At 38.2% G+C, this 23324-nt stretch overlaps 1 protein-coding gene across 22 annotated transcripts in view; it reads left to right on the forward strand.

Annotated features, from left to right (window-relative positions):
* Positions 1–23324, forward strand: part of NEB (nebulin) — a 309390-nt gene that overhangs the window by 170275 nt on the left and 115791 nt on the right. For all 22 annotated transcript variants that reach the window (XM_073634160.1, XM_073634162.1, XM_073634163.1 and 19 more), the window contains exons 66-82: positions 460–771; positions 3587–3790; positions 3887–3991; positions 7714–7821; positions 7913–8224; positions 8525–8728; positions 9039–9143; positions 10019–10123; positions 11149–11460; positions 12644–12847; positions 12934–13038; positions 13138–13242; positions 17923–18234; positions 18365–18469; positions 18551–18649; positions 20148–20252; positions 22011–22118. In XM_073634160.1, coding sequence (XP_073490261.1) covers positions 460–771; positions 3587–3790; positions 3887–3991; positions 7714–7821; positions 7913–8224; positions 8525–8728; positions 9039–9143; positions 10019–10123; positions 11149–11460; positions 12644–12847; positions 12934–13038; positions 13138–13242; positions 17923–18234; positions 18365–18469; positions 18551–18649; positions 20148–20252; positions 22011–22118 — 2910 coding nt within the window. The remainder of the gene's footprint in view (positions 1–459; positions 772–3586; positions 3791–3886; positions 3992–7713; positions 7822–7912; positions 8225–8524; positions 8729–9038; positions 9144–10018; positions 10124–11148; positions 11461–12643; positions 12848–12933; positions 13039–13137; positions 13243–17922; positions 18235–18364; positions 18470–18550; positions 18650–20147; positions 20253–22010; positions 22119–23324) is intronic.

The following is a 23324-nucleotide window of genomic DNA, read 5'->3' on the forward strand; positions in this document are numbered from 1 at the left end:
AGCAGTATAACCCAAAGGTGAAAGACTTCATGTGTTCCCTTGATTAATCCATTGAATAAGATTTTTCATTTAATACAAAAATTTAGCTTAGCAAAAGTCACATTACTCACTCCGAAATAAATTCTTTTTTTTTCTTCTTCTGCTCATGAATTTGTTCAAAGAGAACACAAGCTCACTTGGCTAACTGAAAAAATGTTCTCTGCTAAATTAACCTCAGCGATGCAAGAATGTGCCATCTGCTTTTCATGCAATCAAAAAAGGACATGTTGGATAGAACACAAAGTGCAAACATAATGAGAACAGTTAGATTGTTATAACATGCCCTATACTTTATGCCAACTATCACTTTAAACTACAGTGTAGATTATTCAAATAAACTTGAATTTAGATGTATTCAGTCCACAAAATATATACAGTTAACACTTGTATTCCAGCTTGATATTGTTTATTTTTTCCTAGTATAAATACAAGACCGGATACCGCAAGCAGCAAGGCCACCATGTTGGGTTCAGAAGTCTCGAGGATGATCCCAAATCTGTTTGGGCTATGCATATTGCCAAGATCCAGAGTGACCGAGAGTACAGGAAGGAGTTTGAGAAACAGAAGACCCAATATCAAAGCCCTGTGGAAATGTTGTCTGTTTTATTGGCCAAGAACTGCCAGAAACTTGTCAGTGACATTGACTACCGCCACTACCTCCACCAATGGACATGTCTGCCAGACCAGAATGATGTTATTCAAGCCAGGAAGGCCTATGACTTGCGCAGTGATGTGAGTATTGCTTCCTGTAATTAGTTATAATTTGGGAATGCTCTCAGTTTCCTACATGTTATTAATCTATGTCTGAAGAGAACCTCTGACATGGGCAGTGGTAAGCTTCCTACTTGGGCCTACATTCAAGAAGTTTTTGTTATAATAAATCTCTCTCTGTATTTATAATGAATGGTTTGTCTACTTATTATTGTAAAAGATTGTGAGTAAGTAACTCTAATGGTCGAGCAGCTTCATCCTTCTTTACAATTTGTGCTTGGTCTTCTAAACTGTAGTGAAATACATTCAATGATCCTTGATCTTGTACAGTGACCATGTACAGTGGTGCAGTCGAAAAGTGGAAACCTGAACATCTCAGGCCACCCTTGTAGGAATGGGAGGCAATCTATTTCTAGGGCCTCCCAACATAGTTGCTTAGTTACATAGATAGGTTGAAAAAAAGTCCATGCCATTCAACCAATAAAAAAAATAATTCAACCAATAGAAAAATACATTCCTTCCTGATTCCCTGGATGGCAATTGGATCAACAATCTCTGGTGTTATTACCAATAAATGTTAATATCCTGTTATATTTTATGCATTTGGAATTCACCCAGCCCTTTTTTAAAACAGTATACTGAGCTGGCCAGAACTATTTCTTGAGAGAGTTTATTCCACATTTTCCCAACTCTTACGCCCCGTACACACGGTCGGATTTTCCGACGGAAAATGTGTGATAGGACCTTGTGGGAAATTCCGAACGTGTGTAGGCTCCATCGGATTTTCCGACACACAAAGTTTGAGAGCAGGCTATAAAATTTTCTGACAACAAAATCCGTTGTCGGAATTTCCGATCGTGTGTACACAAATTTGACGCACAAAGTGCCACGCATGCTCAGAATAAATAAAGAGATGAAAGCTATTGGCTACTGCCCGTTTATAGTCCCGACGTACGTGTTTTACGTCACCGTGTTCAGAATGATTGGATTTTCCAACAACTTTGTGTGACCGTGTGTATGCAAGACAAGTTTGAGCCAACATCCGTTGGAAAAAATCCTAGGATTTTGTTGTCGGAATGTCCGATCAATGTCCGACCGTGTGTAAGGGGCATTACTGTAAAGAAGCCAGTCCTGTGAACAAGCCTTTTTCTCCAGACGTAAAGAATGCTACCTTGAACTTAGGCTACTTTCTCACTGGGGCAGCGGCTTTACCGTAGTTTTAGCGGCGATTTTTGGGCATTAGCATAATGCTTTTAACCCCAAAGAAGGGCGCTTTGGTAGCGCTGCCCATTTATTTCAATGGTCACGCCATTTTGGGAGCACTGTATACAGCACTCCCAAACTGCCCCAAAGATGCTGCTTGCAGGACTTTTCCTAACGTCCCGCAAGCGCACCACCCCAGTGTGAAAAGTCACACTAAAATGAATGGGAGTCGGTTTTCAGGTGTTAGAGGCTATTTTTAGCACTAAAACGCCTGAAAACTGCCTCAGTGTGAAGTTGGCCTTAAAGTGAATAACTCTACATTGAGTTTACTATATTGACTGCCTAAGTATTTATAATCACCTCTTTTCAAAAGAGAACAAATTCAGTTCAGCTAATCTTTCTTCATAGCCAAGATTCCTCCATGCCTCTTATCAATTTGGGTGCCCTTCACACTTTCTCCAGTTCCCCAATATTCTTTTTGTGAAATGGTGCCCAGTAAAGGCCTCTTGTTTTCCTGTGGTTTTTATAACATGTATTCATTATGTCACTATTGGCATTTTAATTCATTTTAATTTCCTGGATGCCAGGAAAGTAATTAATTACAGTTAAATATGGAGCTCCACCCAAAAGGGGAAGCTCCACTTGTCTGCCACCCCCTCTACATTTGGCACCTTTTGGGGAGGTTTGGGGGGGGAGCAGGTACCTTGTTTTGACAGGTACGCGCTCCCACTTCCGGCTGAGTTTGCTGCGATGAACTCAGCCGGAAGTTCGGCCCCCTCCTCCTTCCCCCGCAGCTGGCCCATTCACAGAGCGCAGTGCACTTCCTGCATGTGCAGTAGGGAACCAACTGTGAAGCTGCAAGGCTTCACTGCCAGTTTCCCTTAGTGGGGATAGTGGCAGCCCCTGAAAGCCGATTGAAAAATTGGCTTGGGTGAGGACACCACTGGATTCCTGGACAGGTAAGTGTCCTAATATTAAAAGTCAGCAGCTACAGAATTTGAAGCTGCTGACTTTTATTTTTTCTGAAGGAGCCTGGAGCTCCTTTTTAAGTACATATATGGGAACAGTTTGCATGAAAAAAGATTTGTAATTTTGTCCATCCAATCCTAAGATTTACATGGCCCTATTATACAGCACAGCAAGGCTGGTGACCTAACTCTTTTCTACTGCAGTAATGCAATATAGCGTGGTCACATTCCTGCCCCCATCCTGAGACTGGACTCTGAAGGAGCAGCTGCAGACTGATGTAATAATCTCCCTGCTCTCTTCTTCTCTCAGCATGTTGCCTGTCATCACAGATTCATACAACACAACTGACTGGGTCTTAGTGCTGTGCTCGCTGTCCCTCTATGAGTTCTGCTGTATTTCAAGAGGCTTATGTCATATTCATGTGCACAGTTGAATTCAACATACATTTACTGATATTTTAGTGAATACATAACTACCTTAACTATTTTTTGCTCTGAGTGCAGCTTAAAGTTGAAGAGGGATATTATTTACAGTTTTATTAAATTGGTTGATATTCAAGATTCGGTTGAAAAAATATTTAGGAATATATTTGGGAGTAGGAGGGTTTGGGGCTATGCTCACTGTAGATTTCCTATTGATCATCATATTTTATATTTATTTTCAGTGGCTATATAAATCTGATCTGGAATGGATCCGTGGTTGTGGATGGATTCCTAATGATTCCTTGGAAGTGAACAAAGTGAAGAAAGCTCAGGAAATCTTAAGTGAGCGTCACTATCGCCAGCATCCTGACACCATCAAATTTACCAGTATTGTTGACTCTCCAGACGTGGTTTTGGCAAAGAATAATGCCCTACAGCTAAGCAGTGTAAGATCTCTTATCGTTCAAAGCTTTTTTTTTGTTTTATTTTGTAATTTAGCAAAATACCTCAATTAATGACTTAATTTTATATTGTACAACTAGAGCATTTACCAAGACGCTTGGAACAAGGACAAGACCAAGTTCCATTTGCCTGCTGACACCCCACAGATGGTACAGTCCAAGATCAATGCAGTCAACATAAGCAATGTAAGTATGCTACGCAAAAATGTAAAAAGATAGCGCCTCAACACAGGGTACACACAAGTATGCTACGCAGATTGCACAGTTTTCATATCCCTTAGTCCATGATAATTTGTTACTCACTATTTGATTCTCCTTCCCATCTCTCCAACTAACTATAAATAGGGAGATTTAAAATGTTTTTTCTATGTAGTGTACATAGTATACAACTGTTACAAAACCCATAAAGTCAGGGGACCCACATATAACTACTTCACATTTCTGCTATGCATTTCTCTTTCCTTCATATCCTTTTTTAATTTTGTTATCCTTTAAGGTGTACAGTATGTGAATTTTGAATTAAAACATCCAGTACATCTCTGTAATACGTGCACATTTCCCCACGTTTTATCACTTTAAAGGATAAGTTCACCATTTGTTTTGTTTTTTTGTTTTTACTAAATTTCAGCTCCCCTATGTACCAATATTTAATTAACGTACTTCTTTTGCAGAAATAAAATAAACTTTCTATTTATCTTACACACCCCTTACCTCACTTCTCCATTACTTCCTGGACAGACCTTGGGATGTGACACAGGAAGGAGTTTACCAGTTGACCTTATTAGCACACACCCTGCATTTGCCCCCCCCCCCCTTCCAGCAGATCACTACCACCCACCTCATCAGGTGCACATTTCCCAATGCAATCAGTGAATACCATTCTCACTAAACACACAGGCAGTAATAGTTCATTTAGCACAGTGTGCAGGAGCTGAGCGATCAGATAGCAGCAGATGGCATTTGGATAGAGCTGTAATATTTAAAACAGATGAAGTATGTCCTGGGTTCTATAAAGCTCTCCATATACTATACAATCTGATTGGATAAATGGTGTGTCCTCCTATTATGGAGTTTGGTAAACCTAAAGGAGATCATACAGATATTGTACAATCAGATTGTATAGTGTATGACCACTTTTATATACCTAAAATTAACTAGTTGCACTTTCAGTGCCATTAATTGTTAACAGCACACCAAACACAGAAGCAAACACACATTTTGCCACATGAAAAAACAAGTGAAAAATGCAGCAAAACGTAAAGTAAAAAACATGCAACCTGCAACACACCATAATGTCCCATAAGGTACTTTGCCCTGTGTAGCGCAGCCCATTAAAATCAACGGGCTGCCCCATGTGTGCCACAGGAAAAAAGCACCAAGAAATGTGCGTTCCCACTATGCTAAGTGTGAATGGGACCTGGAAATTAAATTTAATGTGTTTACACAAGAACAATGAGGTTCCATTCACATCTGTGCATTTCCAAACACATGGCAAATCGCACAGATATGATTTACCAAAACTATGGAATAGGAGGACCCAACAATCTATCCATTCACTCTGTATCCAAACAGGCAGGCCCTTGAACTACATCGGGGGTGTCAAACCCACAGGCCGCATGCGGCCCCAGAGAGTTTAGCATGTGGCCTGAGCCCAACTGGAGGGACGCTGGGGACGCCATGCAAGCATAGTAGCTATGACAGCTTAGGCTGGCCATACATTATAATACAATTTTCCTATTTAATTTAATACCAAAACCATATAATTTGAAGTCAAACCCCAACACTTTCAATTTTTTATGCAATCGGGCAGGCCCTTGCACTACATAGTTGAAGGTAAGTCTCAAGGAAATTCAATAGGGAAATTGTATAATGTATGGCCAGCCTAACATTGACAAGCTAGGCAAATGCATGTGTGAAGGGATGCCAGGATGCCGTGCAAACCTAGTTGATGGGTGAAGGGTGTGTGCTAATGAGGTCAGCTGGTAAACTGCTTCCTGTCTCTTACTGGCTCTCACGTCCCAAATCTACATACCAGGAAGTCATGAAGCTTTCTATAGAACACAGCAAGGGCTAAGGTAAGGCCTTGTTCTCAAAATCAAAGAAAGCTTTTATTTTTCTGCAAATGAGGTACATGAGTAATATATTGGTACATAGGGGAACTGGATTTTAGAAAAAAAAAGTGAACTTAGCCTTTAAAGACTCTGCAAGTACAGATAAATTCCCATTGATCTGCCAGAAATACACCAGACTCCTTATTTCCTATGGTAGGCTGACAACACACAGTAACGCTGCCCATTTGCTAAGTCACTGAATTCTTATTACTCTCCTCATTACTACAACATAGACACTAATTATTCTGTAGTCCAAGGTTAGAACTAGGAGGGCTAATCAGATATTTTGGAATAGCTCAGGAAGTGTTGACAAAACACAGATCAGTTCCGAAATTCTGACATGATCATCAGGTATTTTTGTCACTTATCAAACAAATGTAACAACAATGTTTTAGATGGTTTACTTAACAGACATAAAGGTAGCAAATAAGAGAAGCAAATTTTTTAGGTTTACAAACACTTTAATCCTTTTGCTGTGTGATCAAGTTTTTCATTTTTTGCACACGTTAATATGCACATTTTTTGGCTTGACACGTCTTTGGCACTAAAGGATTAAAGTATATCTAAAGGCCAGGTAGTGGCAAGGGGTTGAAACCATTGTTAGATTTTTACTGTTCTCTGTGGCCCTGTTTAGGGGACTTATGCCGTGTACACACGGGCGGACTTTTCGACCAGACTGGTCCGACGGGACGAATCCGTCAGACAATCCGACCGCGTGTGGGCTTCATCGGACCTGCAGTGGACTTTTTCAGTCAAAAATCAGACGGACCTTAGATTTGGAACATATTTCAAATCTTTCAGACGGACTCGAAAAATCCGCTCGTCTGTATGCTAGTCTGACGGACGAAAACCGATGCTAGGGCAGCTATTGGCCACTGGCTATCAACTTCCTTATTTTAGTCTGGTCGTGCGTCATCACGTAAAAATCCGTCGGACTTTGGTGTGATCGTGTGTAGGCAAGTCCGTTTGTTCAAAAGTCCGTCAGAAAGACCGTCGGACCTTTGCCGAAAAGTCTGCCCCTGTGTACACAGCATAACTCTCTCTGTTTGTCCTGATTGCCACCAACAGGGAATGAAAGCAAGTGAAAATAATTTTTTTTAAATGACCACCAGAACAAAAATAGAGGGGAAATGTTGCCATGTGTTAATTTGTTTTGGTGACAGCTTCCTTAAATGGGACTTACCTCACTTTGAAGAGGAAAGAGGTTTTAACCCTTCTCTACTATTTACAATGCAAAAAAATTTTGCCTTTAGGTATGCACAGTTTTATTATCCAGAAGCCTTGTGAAGGACATATTATTATATACTATAAGTAAATAACATGTCCCTTTGCTTTTACCTCTAACTGTATTTTTTGAGTATTTAAGCAACTGTGCTTACCTTAGATGTAGCTATTTTTGGCAAAAAAGGAAGTTCTTCCTCATTTTATTTAATGGCTTAGCAATACTTCAGTATTGCTCAAACAATCATTTGTATAGATTTTGCCCTTGCTCTATAACACATTAACCAAACATCTGCAAACAAACTGGGGTAAGGTGTTATAAAGAATTTCTCGATGAAGTTGGTGTGGTGCAGCACTAGGCTCTATATTTCTGCAATTTTAGGTATTGTCCTGGTGGAGGACATCGTTTAAAAAAAAAAAATCTGCAATTCATAAACAGTTGTTTGCAGTGATTTAGGGAGGTGATCAGATAAGGAAGATATATTAAAAGTCCTAAATATGAGTAGATGGATATGGATATAAACTATCTATCACTATATATGAATAGCTGAAACTAAACAACATTTTACATTACAGAAACAATACCAGCTGGACTGGGAAAAGGCAAAGACGAAGGGCTACGATATAAGAGCAGATGCTATTGCAATCAAGTCTGCCAGAGCATCAAGGGACATCGCTAGTGATGTGAGTTTTAACAGTGCAGTATAATCATGGTAAACTTTGCAATGTGGTGAATACAAGGGATAACATTTTTTAAAATTTTGTATTACTCTAGTACAAATACAAGATTGGATACCGCAAGCAGCAAGGACACCATGTTGGATTCAGAAGCCTACAGGACGATCCTAAGTTGGTATGGGCCTTGCATATTGCTAAAATGCAGAGCGATCGTGAGTATAGGAAGGATTTTGAGAAACTAAAGACCCATTATCAAACTCCTGTGGAAATGCTCTCTGTCCTTCTGGCCAAGAACTGCCAGAAATTAGTCAGCGACATTGACTACCGCCACTACCTCCACCAATGGACATGTCTGCCAGACCAGAATGATGTTATCCAGGCCAAGAAAGCCTATGACTTGCGCAGTGATGTAAGTTAATTTTTCTGTCACTCTTTTTACATCATTAAATGTGAGAGTAATTTGTTTGAGTCTTTAGCAAACACAAAACATGAAAAGGTTTCAAATACGTTTTTAGGTTAAACCATTTTAAATATATAGATACATTATATCATTGATATCAGGTGTATGTAATTGATATAGGAAATCTCTGGTTGTTTCACATATAATTAACCATAAAGTTGACTTTCTACGTCTAATGGGTAGGCTTGTAATACTGATACTGATTAATTTCTCGGTTCTAATCCACAAATGGTGTAATTTTGTTCCCAGTGGATATACAAGTCTGACTTGGAATGGATCCGTGGTTGTGGCTGGATTCCTAATGACTCTCTGGAGGTGAACAAAGTAAAGAAAGCTCAGGAGATCCTAAGTGAACGCCACTATCGCCAGGCTCCTGACACCCTTAAATTCACCAGCATTGTCGATGCTCCAGGACTTGTCCTAGCCAAAACTAATGCTCTCCAGATTAGTGATGTGAGTATATTGTTAAGGAAGGTTGAGAAAAGTTTGTTAGATTCAACCTAAACTTATATACTACTACTGCTTAGCTAGGTAAATTTTACATAATATATTTAGTCAATTTCTGCATTTTGCCTGTGACAGATTTCTTTTAAAGTACTGGCACATTAAGATGCAAAAATGCTTTTGTTCTGTTATGACTGTTTAGCTGCAATTTGCTTTATCCAGCAACATTAGTATTCCTATCATTATAGTAATATTGTAGTATTTCAGGTATTTGTTGATGATCCAAAACCTATTATTGAAATTTTTCCTTCCTGTGTAGTGGGTGTACAGAGATGCATGGGATCGTGAAAAGACTAAATTCAGCCTCCCATCAGACACTCCGGGAATGGTACAGTCCAAAGTCAACGCTGCCAACGTCAGTGAAGTAAGTCTATTTAAAGATGCCTAGGAAACAGGAATCATATGGAATTTTACTTGGTTCTGCCTCATAGGAAATTTGTTACTGATTTTGTTATTTTTCTGCTTTATTATCATCCATAAGCATTGCAAAGAATTGGATTTGGTTCACAAAAGTGAAATAAGAACAAATATAAAAAAAATAACGTACAATATCTAGGCAACTTACAAGTTTGTAAATAGGACATGTTTTCCTTGCTACTGCTATCTCCTGATTGATTATGGTACTAGAATCCCCACTAGTTGTGCCATTGCAATTTTTTTGCCTGTTGCTTGGGAAGGCTTTCTGCAGACACAAAACAACCAGTTTAAAGAAATGCTCTAATATGTCTGCCTTACCATAAGTCATAGAAGTCCTGTTTATCCACCACTCTTTTCAGAAATATCCTGGATTATACAGTAATGAGAAATTAAGAGGTGAATCCTATTGATCAATAAAAGAACTGCAAAAAGTAGTTAAAATATATCTAAAGCCAAAACTTTTTTTAATTTTGGATGGGATCCCTGTCAGTTTTTCTTTGTGTCTGCCATTGCGAAAAAAGTAGCGGGAACATAGACAGCAATAAAAACAGGACAGGGCTTTTAACTCCATAATTACCCTATCCAAAACTAAAATAAAATGTTTTAGTTTAAACTACATTTTAATTTCTAAAAGTGTTTTTTTTTTTTTTAATCTAACTACCGTATATATATTTCTTTTTTCTCTTTTTTACAAATGATTTTGGAAACAGATAAAAAAATATAAGTTAGATGCTTAAAAAATGTATTAATTTTGTACTTGCTAATTAATTCAAAATAGGTAGTGAACGTTAAATCATGTTTTTTTTTCTTTGAATTTTCCAGAAACTCTACAGGAAAGACTGGGATAAAGCCAAGACAAGTTATGACTTAAGAGCAGATGCTATCCCCGTTCGCAGCGCCCGGGCTTCAAGAGACATAGCCAGTGACGTAAGGATCATTTGCTCAGACAATTTAGTTTGCCGGTGTCAGTGTCAATCTAAACAATATACTGGATATACCAAGGCACTGTATATGGAAAATGATAGTGTCCAATGACATAATGGGGGAAATTTACTAAAATTGAAGCACACAGAATCTGGTGCAGCTGTGCATGGCAGCTCCTAACTTCAGCTTGTTCAATTAGGCTTTGACAATAAAACCTGGAAGCTGATTGGTCTCTGTACAGAGCTGTACCAGATTTTGCACTCCTTACTTTTAGTAAATCTCCCCCAAAATATCAGATGTAACACAGTTAAAAATTATTAAATCTAATCTACACCTTTAAAGTAGGTTTTACTGCTAAATCTAGTACTATTTTGTTATTGGCTTATTTACACTTTAGTGAAATCCATTCAAGAAGATTTCTAAGAAAAATGGGAAAGATTTGTTTGATTGGAGCACATCCATGTTTTAGTTAGGAGGGTTCCCACCCACCTTTTACAGACTCACATGTCAACAACAGTGCAAGACCCTCATCCTTCTGTTGCTTACAATGCCTTGTTGTCTGAAGTCAAACCACTGAAATACAGTTTTAATATAAAACCACAACAATCAGTGGGTTGTGGCATTCTACAATACTAGATTTTACCAGCAGGTGCCAAACAGTGAAATATGTAGCTGCAGCAAATTGTTCCAAATATACCCAGGCGTTGTGGATTATTTATATAACTTTTTGTGGTTTTTGTAATATTGACTAGAGAATATTGTAATGTTGTAATGTTGACTAGTACTTCTTTAAATCACTGTATAAACCTGCCTTCGCATCACAAATGTATGTATGAGCATAGTGACTCCTTGTACCAAGGAATTATTAAGGAATTAATCCTTATAATAACTTCAGAAAACTGGATTTAGTGTGGTTGCTTTGGGTAAATTCAGTTTGCGCCTTCACCTGCATTTTTGCATTGTTTTGTCGAATTAGCCCAAACCTTTTGTCATAGTGATATTAATTAAACATATTTATTTTTTTGCAGTACAAATACAAGACTGCTTATGAGAAGCAGAAAGGTCACTACATTGGGACCCCAACTGCCAAAGATGATCCTAAACTGATGTGGTTGATCAAATCTGGTAAACTCCCAATTGACAGGATCTACAAAAAAGATTATGAAAAGACCAAGACCAAGGTTCACATACCAGCAGATGCAGTGTCCATCCTAACTGCCAAGCAAGTCCAGGCGGCTGCCAGTGAAATTGACTACCGTCATTACCTGCACCAATGGACCTGTCACCCCGACCAGAATGATTGTATTCAGGCTAGGAAAGCATATGATTTGCAGAGCGACGTGAGTATATGAATCACTAAATTACGACAGGGTGGCAATACTGTATATTACTTCAAAGGCCCACAGAAATTCATAAAGTTTCTTAAATTCATAAAATTTTTTAAACCATCAATACTGCTTGTGTATAATGCAAAATATCAGTAAATTTTCTTCCCACATACAAATTACATTTACAATCAGAATCATCTATATCAGAATTAAGAACTTAAGGCCTCCTATTAAAGTATGATGTGCTACATCTCTATATTGCAAGTGCATCTACACTTATGATTTCCATCATTCTTCCTGTAAAGTCTAACAAATATCTATTGAGTCTGTCAGTTAAATCAACATAATGCAGCTTCCTGTGATGGAGAGACAACGCTGCTGCACTGCTCTGAAATTCAGATCATCTACAGTGTGATGCAGAAGTCATGGCTATCAGCATTATCACTGCTGATTCATAAACCTGTAGTTTGCCAGTTAGCACCTGGCCACACCTAGCCTTGTCCACTGACTTCTAGGTTGACAACACTGCCTTTGCTGCTAAAATCCTACTACTGTGAGGTGCAGTGCCTGGGAGAGGGAGTATATGAGGAAAAAATGAAGGAGGATTCAGATTACTCAGGGGATGAAGTTTATTTCTACATTATGATTGTGTACATATTAACTGGACTTGGGACATGTTTAGATTGTCACACAGGAGCATTTAGATGTACTTTAAAGGAAATTTGTCCAAGCACAAAATACCTGTCACAAAAACATTTGATGAACGCAACTCTTTTGTAAGGTTTAGCTTATAGATTCGTCCAAAACAGTGATGCTATTCAACTTTCTGGCAAGTGAAGTCAGCCTGGAACTATTATGTTGTCTTGAAGTTTGGAAGTGGCTTCTTTCTGAGACTTATGAGTTAGGGATTTCATTATGTTTTTGAAGATATCCTTTAAAGTATTTAATACTGTATATTATTTTGGCCAAGGTTATAAATTAATTTTTATTCTAAATTATATTTTTGTAATATATTGTAATATATTGAAAAAGGAAGGTTTCATGTTTCACTATTTCTGTTTTCATGACTTCCATCCTTTGTTTGGCCAAATGCCATTTTTTGCAGTCGTGGTGCCATTATCATGTAACCACAGCAATCAGGTCTAGTGCTAGAAACTTTTGCATCAACTTGTACCATCACCCTTAATTTTTCTAGGCCATCTACAAATCTGATCTGGAATGGATCCGCGGGTGTGGCTGGTTCCCTAACGACTCGGTGGAAGTTAAGAAAGTGAAGAATGCCCAAGAGATCTTAAGTGAACACCATTATCGCCAGCCGGCCAGCAGCATTAAATTTACCAGCATTGTGGACCTACCAGTTGTTGTCCTGGCAAAGACCAATGCTGACCAGATCAGCTCTGTATGTCCACCATTTTGTCTATTCTATGATAATTCTAGATTGTCAAATTACCAGGCTTATAATCACAAACATTTCTTCTTTTAAAGAGCAAATACAAAGAAGCTTGGGAACAAGACAAGAGAACAATTCATGTCATGCCAGACACACCTGAGATTATATTGTCAAAGGCCAACGCTATTAATGTCAGCCATGTAAGTGGTTATACATTTTCTAAAGTCCAGTGAATATAATAACTTTTCAAAAAGTCTGTATGTGTCATAAAGTTAAAATTGATTGTTTTTCTTTTCTAGAAACTGTACACAGATAGCTGGGATAAGGTGAAGATGATCTATGACATGAAAGCTGATGCTATCTCCATCAAAGCAGCTAAGGCCTCTAGAGAGATTGCAAGTGATGTGAGTATTCCAAATTATATTGAACAGAAATGCATAATTTTTTGGTACATCATTGCTTTCTTAATTTTTTGTGGTCCAGGACTAAAAATGTAACATTTTTAGAAATGTGTTTTCCTTTTTCCTTTTTATTAACAATTTGCAATATGTTTTTGAGACAACGTGTGAAACTTTAGGCTCATTGTTATGTTTTACAAGCTCACACTTTGCTGTAAAGTCTGCTGTTTACAGAGAGCCAACTGTACACCCGATAGTGCATGACTCATGCCATTAGCTCAGTCCCAAGTTTCATTCAGACAAAGCAAAGCTAAAAGCAGGCAACAACTACTGCTGTTTAATATACGTTTAAATAATGCACAGTGCTCTGGGAATCTGCTGTCACTGTGTATTAGATGATTATTGTATAACAAAGGCTGTATATATATATATATATATATATATATATATATATATATATATATATATATAGATAAGATAGCAAAAGTAACAATATAGAAGGGACGGACTGCACCTAAATGAGGAGGGTGCAGATGTGCTGGGAGTAAAGATGGCCAAAAAGTTAGAGGGGTTCTTAAACTAGGCGACGGGGGGAGGGTCCAGAGGTAGAGATAGTCAGCGCGGAACATAGTCCAGAGGGTAGTATTGGGGGCATTAGTGGTAGGTTGACTAAAGCACATAAACCCAAGCTAAGTATAGTAAAAAGTCCTAGTTGAATCTCGGAATACCCAATAAGAGGATAGTATGCAACCGGTCTAAACTACGTGGCATGTTCAACAATGCCAGGAACCTGGCAGACAAGATGGGTGAACTAGAGATAGTGTTGTACGAGGAGGATTTGGATTTTGTGGGAATTTCAGAGACTTGGTTCAACAGCTCTCATGATTGTCTTTCAACCATTCAAAAGTATACCCTTTATCGCTGGGACAGAGAGGGTAAAAAAGGGGGAGGGGTATGCCTGTATATCAATAATAATGTACAAGTAAATGTGAGAGATGACATCACTAAGGGAGCTAGGGAGGAGGTGGAATCCTTATGGGTAGAGCTCCAAGGGGATGAAGCTAAGGGGAAAATAATACTGGGAGTATGCTATAGGCCCCCAAACCTGAGGGAGGAAGGGAAGGCGGACTTCCTATCACAAATTGGATTAGCAGCAAGGATGGGAAGTGTTATCATAATGGGGGATTTTAATTATCCAGACATAGACTGGGCAGAGGGAACCATGCATTTGTCTAAGGCTCACCAGTTCCTAAATGTCTTGCAGGACAATTTTGTGGGTCAGATGGTAGACGCACCAACTAGAAATAAAGCGTTACTAGATCTACTGATTACCAACAATACAGACCCGATCACACAAATAGGAAAACCTAAGGGAAATACAAAGACACTAAATTTCACAAGAGCCAACTTCCCTAAACTACGATCATTGCTAGAAGATATCAATTTGGATAAAATCTTAGGAACAAAGAACACGGAGGAGAGATGGGTTTGCTTTAAGAGCATATTAAATAAGGGCATTAGCCAGTGTATCCCATTGGGTAATAAATTTAAAAGAGCGAACAAAAGTCCTGGATGCCTTAACGCCAATGTAAAAATGCATATAAAATCAAAAGAGCAGGCCTTCAAAAAATACAAGGTTGAGGGATTATCATCAGCATTCAAACTTTATAAAGAACGCAACAAGAAATGTAAGGGTGCAATTAGGTTTGCTAAGATAGAACACAAAAGACACATAGCGGAGGAGAGCAAAAAAATCCCAAGAAATTCTTTAAGTATGTAAACAGTAAAAAGGGAGAACAGACCATATTGGCTCCATAAAGATTGAGGAAAGACATCTAGTTACAAAGGATGGGGAGATGGCGAAGGTATTGAATTCTTCTCCTCAGTCTTCACAAGGGAATAGGGGGGCTTCAGTAACCCAAACTGCAGTGTTTATCCTCGTGACACATCACAGGAAGCACCCTCATGGCTAACAGAGGACAGAATTAGAATTAAACTTGGGAAACTTAACATTAATAAATCACCGGGACCGGATGGCTTGCACCCGAGGGTACTTAGGGAACTCAGTCAAGTAATTGCCAGACCACTGTTCCTAATTTTTAATGACAGTCTACTGACTGGAATGGTACCAGCAGATTGGAGAAAAGCCAATGTAGCACCAATATTTAAAAAGGGCCCAAAACACATCCCTGGGAATTACAGACCAGTTAGCCTAACATCAATAGTATGCAAGCTCTTGGAGGGGATGATAAGGGACTATATAGAAGATTTTAGTAATGAAAATAGTATCATTAGCAGTAATCAGCATGGACTCATGAAGAATCGTTCTTGCCAAACCAATCTTTTAACCTTCTATGAAGAGGTGAGTTGCCATCTAGAATAAAAGAAGGCCGATAGACGTGGTGTATCTGGATTTTCCAAAAGCATTTGACACAGTTCCCCATAAACGTTTAATAACGTTTAAGATAAGGTCCATTGGCATGGACCATAGGGTGAGTACATGGATTGAAAACTGGCTACAAGGGCGAGTTCAGAGGGTGGTGATAAATGGGGAATACTCGGAATGGTCATTGGTGGGTAGTGGGGTCCCACAGGGTTTTGTGCTGGGACCAATCCTATTTAATTTGTTCATAAATGACCTGGAGGATGGGGTAAACTGTTTAATCTCTGTATTTGTGGACGATGCTAAGCTAAGCAGGGCAATAACTTCTCCACAGGATGTGAAAACCTTGCAATAAGATCTGAACAAATTAATGGGGTGGGCAACTACATGGTTAATGAAGTTTAATGTAGAAAAATGTAAAATAATGCATTTGGGTGGCAAAAATATGAATGCAATCTATATACTGGGGGGAGAACCTCGGGGGGAATCTAGGATGGAAAAGGACCTGGGGTCCTAGTAGATGATAGGCTCAGCAATGGCATGGAATGCCAAGCTGCTGCTAACAAAGCAAACAGAATATTGGCATGCATTAAAAAGGGGATTAACTCCAGGAATAAAGCGATAATTCTCACATGCTACAAGACTCTAGTCCGGCCGCACCTGGAGTATGCTGTCCAGTTCTGTGCACCAGTCCTCAGGAATGATGTACTGGAAATGGAGCGAGTACAAAGAAGGGCAACAAAGCTAATAAAGGGTCTGGAGGATATTAGTTATGAAGAAAGGTTGCGAGCACTGAACTTATTCTCTCTGGAGAAGAGACGCTTTAGAGGGCATATGATTTCAATTTACAAATACAATACTGGTGACCCCACAATAGGGATAAAAAATGTTTGCAGAAAGGGAGTTTAACAAGACACATGGCCACTTAAAATTAGAAGAAAAGAGGTTTAACCTTAAACTACGTAGAGGGTTCTTTACTGTAAGAGTAGCAAGGATGCGGAATTCCCTTCCACAGGCGGTGGTCTTAGCAAAGGGGGGCATCGATAGTTTCAAAAAACTATTAGATAAGCACCTGAACGACCGCAACATACAGAGATATACAATGTAATACTGACATATAATCACACACATACGCTGGACTTCATAGACTTGTGTCTTTTTTCAACCTCGCCTACTATGTAACTATGTAATAATGTACCATATATAAAGCAACAGCTTGGTTTAAAAATGTATATAATTAAAACTTGAAGAAAAAAACCTAAATAATAAATACCCCAAACCATTATAGATCTCCTTTAACATCACTTGTATTCATGCACATATTGCAGACTGCTGTTACAATAATAGAATGGTAGAAACAGTAACACACCAGCAATACGATACAGAGATAAATGATAAGAAATAAAAAGAGAAATGCAAGCATGCTTTTTTTGTAAGTTAGAGGTGGAGGTGTAGGGCAGGGTCAAGAGACAGGAAGAGACAAGAGACAGGAAGGGACAACAAGGCATTGCTATATAAATAGTTCAGTATTACCACATCAATTTCCCCAAAAAATGCCTAAAAAATTTAGGAATTTCCAAAAATACAACACATAAAACCAACTGTATGGAGTGATGTGACAAACTATAAACTTTAAAAAGATATGTGTGAAAAGTTCCATTCAGTGGTCTTATTTCAAGATCAAGCAGTCTTCTTCAGACCAGGTTGTGCCAACTCCAATCTGTCAGGCTTGGTGTGAGTTGATCATAGTGTACAGTAGCTCAGCTCAAACTGTACACTTTGACCAACTCACACCAAGCCTGATAGAACATTTTGTTTCTTCAACAAGGGCATTGTCCTAAACATTCAGGAATATACCTCTTGGTGTCTGGGTTATGTATTGTTAAAAGCATATAGGCGATCTTTACCTTGCAAAGTTTTTAATTAGTCTCTGTCTGGTTGTGCTTGTTTTAATCAAATTGTTAATAAAATTTAATTTTTTTATAATTTTTGTGTATCTCAGTGCCTGTAAAGTCCAGTACCAATCCTTTCACGAGTATTCACAAACACCAAGTCAATTTCTTGTAAGGTTTCCCGCCACCAGCTTTAGTCTGACGCACCCCCTATTTTGGACTTGTTGACCAACCATTTGTTGCTGTTTTATAGTTTTATTTTATAGGCTTTAGCTTGAGCATAAAAGTTTACTTTATTATATCATTTTCTAAGGAAAACATGGTTGAGCCCAACAAGATCAATGTATTGAAGTATTTTATATATAATAGAACAGAATATTTGATTTTTTTTTTTTTTGTTACAATTTACAGTACAAATACAAGTTGGCCCACGAGAAGCAGAAAGGTCACTACATTGGAACACCCACAGCTCATGCTGATAATAAAATAGCCTGGTACTTGAAGGCTTCCAAGCTTCCCAGTGACCTCATTTACAAGAAAGACTTTGAGAAGACAAAGACAAAAGTGAACCTGCCTGTAGATATGGTCTCAGTTGTTGCTGCTAAGTTATGCCAGAAACTGGTCAGTGATATTGACTACCGTCATTATCTGCACCAATGGACATGCCTACCAGATCAGAATGATGTCATCCAGGCTAGGAAAGCCTATGATCTTCAGAGTGATGTAAGTTTGTGTGGTTAGATACATATTTATCTTTAACAGATTTTCGAGATTCGACAAAAAAGCCTGGTGTTATTGGCTAAGTTTGAATTCACCACAAATCTCTAATTGAACATTTTTTTTTTGTCCATAGGCAATTTACAAGTCAGATCTTGAGTGGCTGCGTGGTATTGGATGGATGCCAAATGAATCACATGATGTCAAGAAGGCTAAGTTTGCCCAGGACATCTTGAGCGATGTATATTTTTTTCTCTTTATTTGACACTACACCTAATGCCTGTGGAAAGACACATTGATGACCTATTTTTCTCTTTTGTAGAGGAAGTATAAAACAAGACCTGAAACTATCAATTTTACTGCAGTCGTTGACAGAGTGGATTATGTCACTGCCAAACAAGCTGCAGATATTCGCAGTGATGTAAGTATTTCTCATAGATAAGTTCCCTTTTCCTTAGTAGTCAAAAAGCAATTTTGTTTTTTCTTGGAAATAATTTTATTTCACCAGTGGTAACTCCATATTTTCCATGTTCTGGCCCAACATGGCTGTCACCTTGTTCAAAATGGAAAACCTGTATTTATGGATTTTGTGATTTAATAAACAAAAAAATTAATTAATGTCTTCACCAGCACAACTTCGCTAAGGAAGGCGATAAATGAGTACTCAATTTCACCATCCACACACTTGATGTGGATGGGGTAATCCTCCCTGCTGAGCTATTGTATTCTGACAGTGGGGAGACCCCCCCCCATCAGAAAACACTGATCAGCATTGCAGGCTATAGTACTGTACTACCACAGTGCCCATACATGGATCGAAATGTTGAAGTGGCCAAATTTCGATCCTTGTATGGCTGTATTTAGACTGAGTAAAATAGGTGATTTTTGCTAGTGAGATCATGCTTGTGATAACATGAATATTCACTAGCAAGTTAGCAATTGATAGATACATACAGGGAACAATGGAATGCAGCATGTAGTAGCAATTAACTACCAAGGATAGAAAAATGCTTCAGATTTGTGCATGAATTGATGCCTGCTACTAAAAGGGTTAAATTGTGTCAGGCTAAGGTAAAAGGAAAGTTTTTAATATCAGAGATTGAAAAAATTTAGTTTTTTTTTCTAGTGCCTAAACCTCGGTTTACTTCTGCTACTGCAGAGTTTAAAATACTGTGTTATTGGTTTGTTAAAGTTTTAGTTGTTATAATAAAATAATGCTTGTTCTGTTGTACTTGGAATGTGTTGTATAATATTTTTAGGAAATGATTAATCATCTCAAAAAATTACAACCTCAAATTACACTTACTACAATAAAAAAAATCCTAAACCACCTAATATTTGCAAAAATATATAATTATCACAAATGATAATGACTTAAAAATGTAAGAATAAGAATAGCAGCACTTCCACTCATATTTATAAAGTGTGCTTTATTTTTTTTTTTTTATAAAGTGCTCGACATAATATACATTTATACATGTGTATTATATGTAGCAATTTTTATATTTATAAATATGATGGGTGGTGTTGTATAGTTCTCTTTTTCAATATCTCCATATATTAATCTTACAAGAGTTTGTGGTCAGCCTATAGCTGCTTCTGCTTTTCCAAAACAAGATAACATTTTGTCACACGTACCAGGTTGATTAAAATGTTATCATATTTGTACAGTATGTGGCCAAGTCTGTTAAAGAGCTGATTCTATTGTATAATGCTTGTGTTGCAAGCCATATCTGATACCTAAGATGCTAGTGAGTTTATGATGCTATCCAGATCTGAAAGCTGTAGAAAACATCTCTTGGTTCTAAGTGCTAAGAAAAACTCCCAATCTTCAATTCCCAATTTTCACTCACTTTAAGTATTGATGTCTGCAAATGTCTAAAATATTTACTTTACTACAATGTTATTTTTTCCCCCAGATTAAATATCAGGAAGCATGGAACAACATTAAGACACATTACACTTCTGTGAATGACTCCCCTCTTATGCTAACAGCAAAAGAGGCAGCCAAGAACGCCAACAATGTATGTATTATACCATCTTCAAATATTCAGTTTACCTTGCTCATGTGTTTTTAGTGATTTAGTTTTTAACCCTTTACTGAACTTTTATATATATTGTGAAAACTAGCATCAACAGTAGATCTTTAAGGACTCAGACACTCATTTTCTTCTTATCTTTAAGGGCTTTTCTTGCCCAATTTTATTAAAAGAAAGTTCAGAAAAAAACACCATAACAGGAGTTTCCTATGCAGGGGTATTCAGCATTTGTCTACTATCCAAAAAACAAACATTCAGCCTTTCTGGCTTGCACTTGCAGCACTGCTACTCTGGCCTTACACTCCAGGCCTTGTCTGTCTTCTACAGACTGCTTGCCCACCAACATTTGGACCATAGACTTAGCAGCGCCTTTGCTGCTCTGGCTCACATCTCCCTCCTAGCTTAAGCTCTTCTGATTCCTGGGCCAGACCTCCTGTCTGCTGGGGTGGAGCCCAGAACCATGGTCAGGTCACAACTAATAGCCCAGCACACACCTAACAATTAGTGTGCTGGTGGTTCTGAATTCCTGGACCCAGGATTGAAGATTTTATCCCACCCAGATCATTTTGAAATCTCCAGGCTCCAGGTCCCAAAATAGACTTTACCAACCACTGAGGAAACTGAAAAGCCAGTTTCCTCTCCATGAAGCCAACCTCCTGGAGCCCTTCAACCTGCCTGGTTGAGAATTCTGGGTTATAATCTCTTTCTAGACCCTGGTAGGGCAACGCTCTGCCATAATATATATGTCCATTTTTGATTATACAGACATCCTATAAGCAAGCTTTTGCAAAGTAATAAAGCACTGATTGGCTCTGAGCGTTGGCCCATTGTCACCTAGACTGAGTGTGCTGCTGTTTACAAAAGGCAAATATAAAGACAGACTAAAGTTATAATAAACGCTTACATATACTCACAGGTACTTAAGCAAATCCTCCTACATAAGCTGTACCTGTTTATCTGCAGCCCTCTCTTCTCCACAGCCATTGAAAGTATGGAGTTTACAAAGCATTTTTTAGCTCCAGAAGGCAAGGGGCATGGATTTGATGTCACACCCTACAAAGTACACAGCTGAGTGTAATCTGAGACATAAGTGTAGGGAAAGGACACATCCCCTATAAAGAGTCTCATAGGAAAACAGGAACAACTGGGGCTGTCAGTCACCTGCTGTGTACTGGAGGGGTGGTGGGGCCATCAACTGCCAGAAGCGACTCATTTCATAGGTTTATAAATGTATGCTTAACTAGATGATATGATCTTCTTGATGTTCAACTTTAAGGAAACAAGTTGCAATAGTTTTCAAACCTTTTTTGTTTTGGTGATTAACTGTTTGATATTATTAATGAAACCATAAATATTAAAGGAATAATGTTCAAACCAACAATTTAAAGAAAATGCAGAACTATTTTATTTCACGTAGTCTATGAAAGATTTCTAAATAAACTTTCTTAAATAAAATACAAATTTTCTTAAATAAAATTTCTTAGAAAATAAAAAATGTTACCAGTTTGTAAACTATTTTTATTCTCAAGAAATTTTGTTATGCCCTGCGCGCCAGTTGCGGCCAGTCCCAGTTTGTGAATCAACAGCAATTAGTATTTAGACTCTAGAAACTTAAATACTAGCAGTTGTTCTTTTATTAATTTCTGTTGTGTTTTTAGCTAATATTCTGTGTAGTATTACTTTACTATTGATTTCTGTCCTGCTTGGGCAAAAACATTTAAATTGTGAATCTCTGTTTTCTAGAAACTCTACACATCTGGCTGGGACAATATCAAAGCCACCGGCTACTTTATGCCACATGATGCTGTTCAAATAAGACATGCCAAAAAGAGTGGCATTGCCCAGAGTGAGGTAATCATGTCTGCAGATTATTTAGAGATCATATAGTGTTGGGATTTTGGGAATTGCTTTAGTCCTAATTTGTATGCACATGTGTTTTTTTTTTTTAAATTTATGCCTGCACAGTCACTTTTAGAAGAACATTAACAAAACTCATGCAATCCTAATGAGCCTTTTGTTCCCAGTTTAAGAATAAAAATATGAAATGCAGTCTTTATTACTTTATCGTTCCATGTTTTTGTAGCTAAATGCAATCCCACTTTAGAAAAGAAATTGCAGTTCTTTTGCAAAACAGCACAAGTATTTTTAGCAAACTTCATTCAGTGCCTAATCTATTGCTGTTTCAGACGCATGAATTTAACCGCTTCAGCCCTGGACCATTTGGCTGGCCAAAGACCAGAGCACTTTTTGCGATTCAGCACTGCGTCGCTTTAACTGACAATTGTGCGGTCATCCTTTTTTTTCCACAAATAGAGCTTTCTTTTGGTGGTATTTGATCACCCCCGCGGTTTTTATTATCTGTGCTATAAACAAAAAAAGAGCAACAATTTTGAAAAAAACACATTATTTTTTACTTTTTGCTATAATAAATATCCCCAAAAAATATATAAAAAAAAAAAATTTTCCTCAGTTTAGGCCGATACGTTTTTCTTCTACATATTTTTGGTTAAAAAAAATCGCAATAAGCGTATATTGATTGGTTTGCGCAAAAGTTATAGTGTCTACAAAATAGGGGATAGTTTTATGGCATTTTTATTAATAATTTTTTTTTTTTACTAGTAATGGCGACGATCAGTGATTTTCATCGTGACTGCGACATTATGGCGGACACGTCGGACAATTTTGACACATTTTTGGGACCTTTGGCATTAATACAGCGATCAGTGCGATTAAAAATTCATTGATTACTGTAAAAATGTCACTGGCAGTGAAAGGGTTAACACTAGGGGGCAGTGAAGGGGTTAATGTGTGTCCTAGTTTGTGTTCTAACTGAAGGGGTATGGGGACTGTGCAGGGAAGATAACAGATCACTGTTCATACTCTGTATAAACAGACGATCTGTCAGTTATCCCCACAGAGAACTGGAAACTGTGTGTTTACATACACAGTTCTGGGTTCTCCGTGTGCCCCAAGCGATCGCGGGAGCCCATCGGTGATCGAGACCGCCGGGCACTCGCATCAGCTCGGGGAGCGAGCGGGGGGGTGCACACGCGCCCC

This window comes from Aquarana catesbeiana, linkage group LG06, assembly GCF_042186555.1.
Source record: "Aquarana catesbeiana isolate 2022-GZ linkage group LG06, ASM4218655v1, whole genome shotgun sequence".
Classification (NCBI taxonomy): domain Eukaryota; kingdom Metazoa; phylum Chordata; class Amphibia; order Anura; family Ranidae; genus Aquarana; species Aquarana catesbeiana.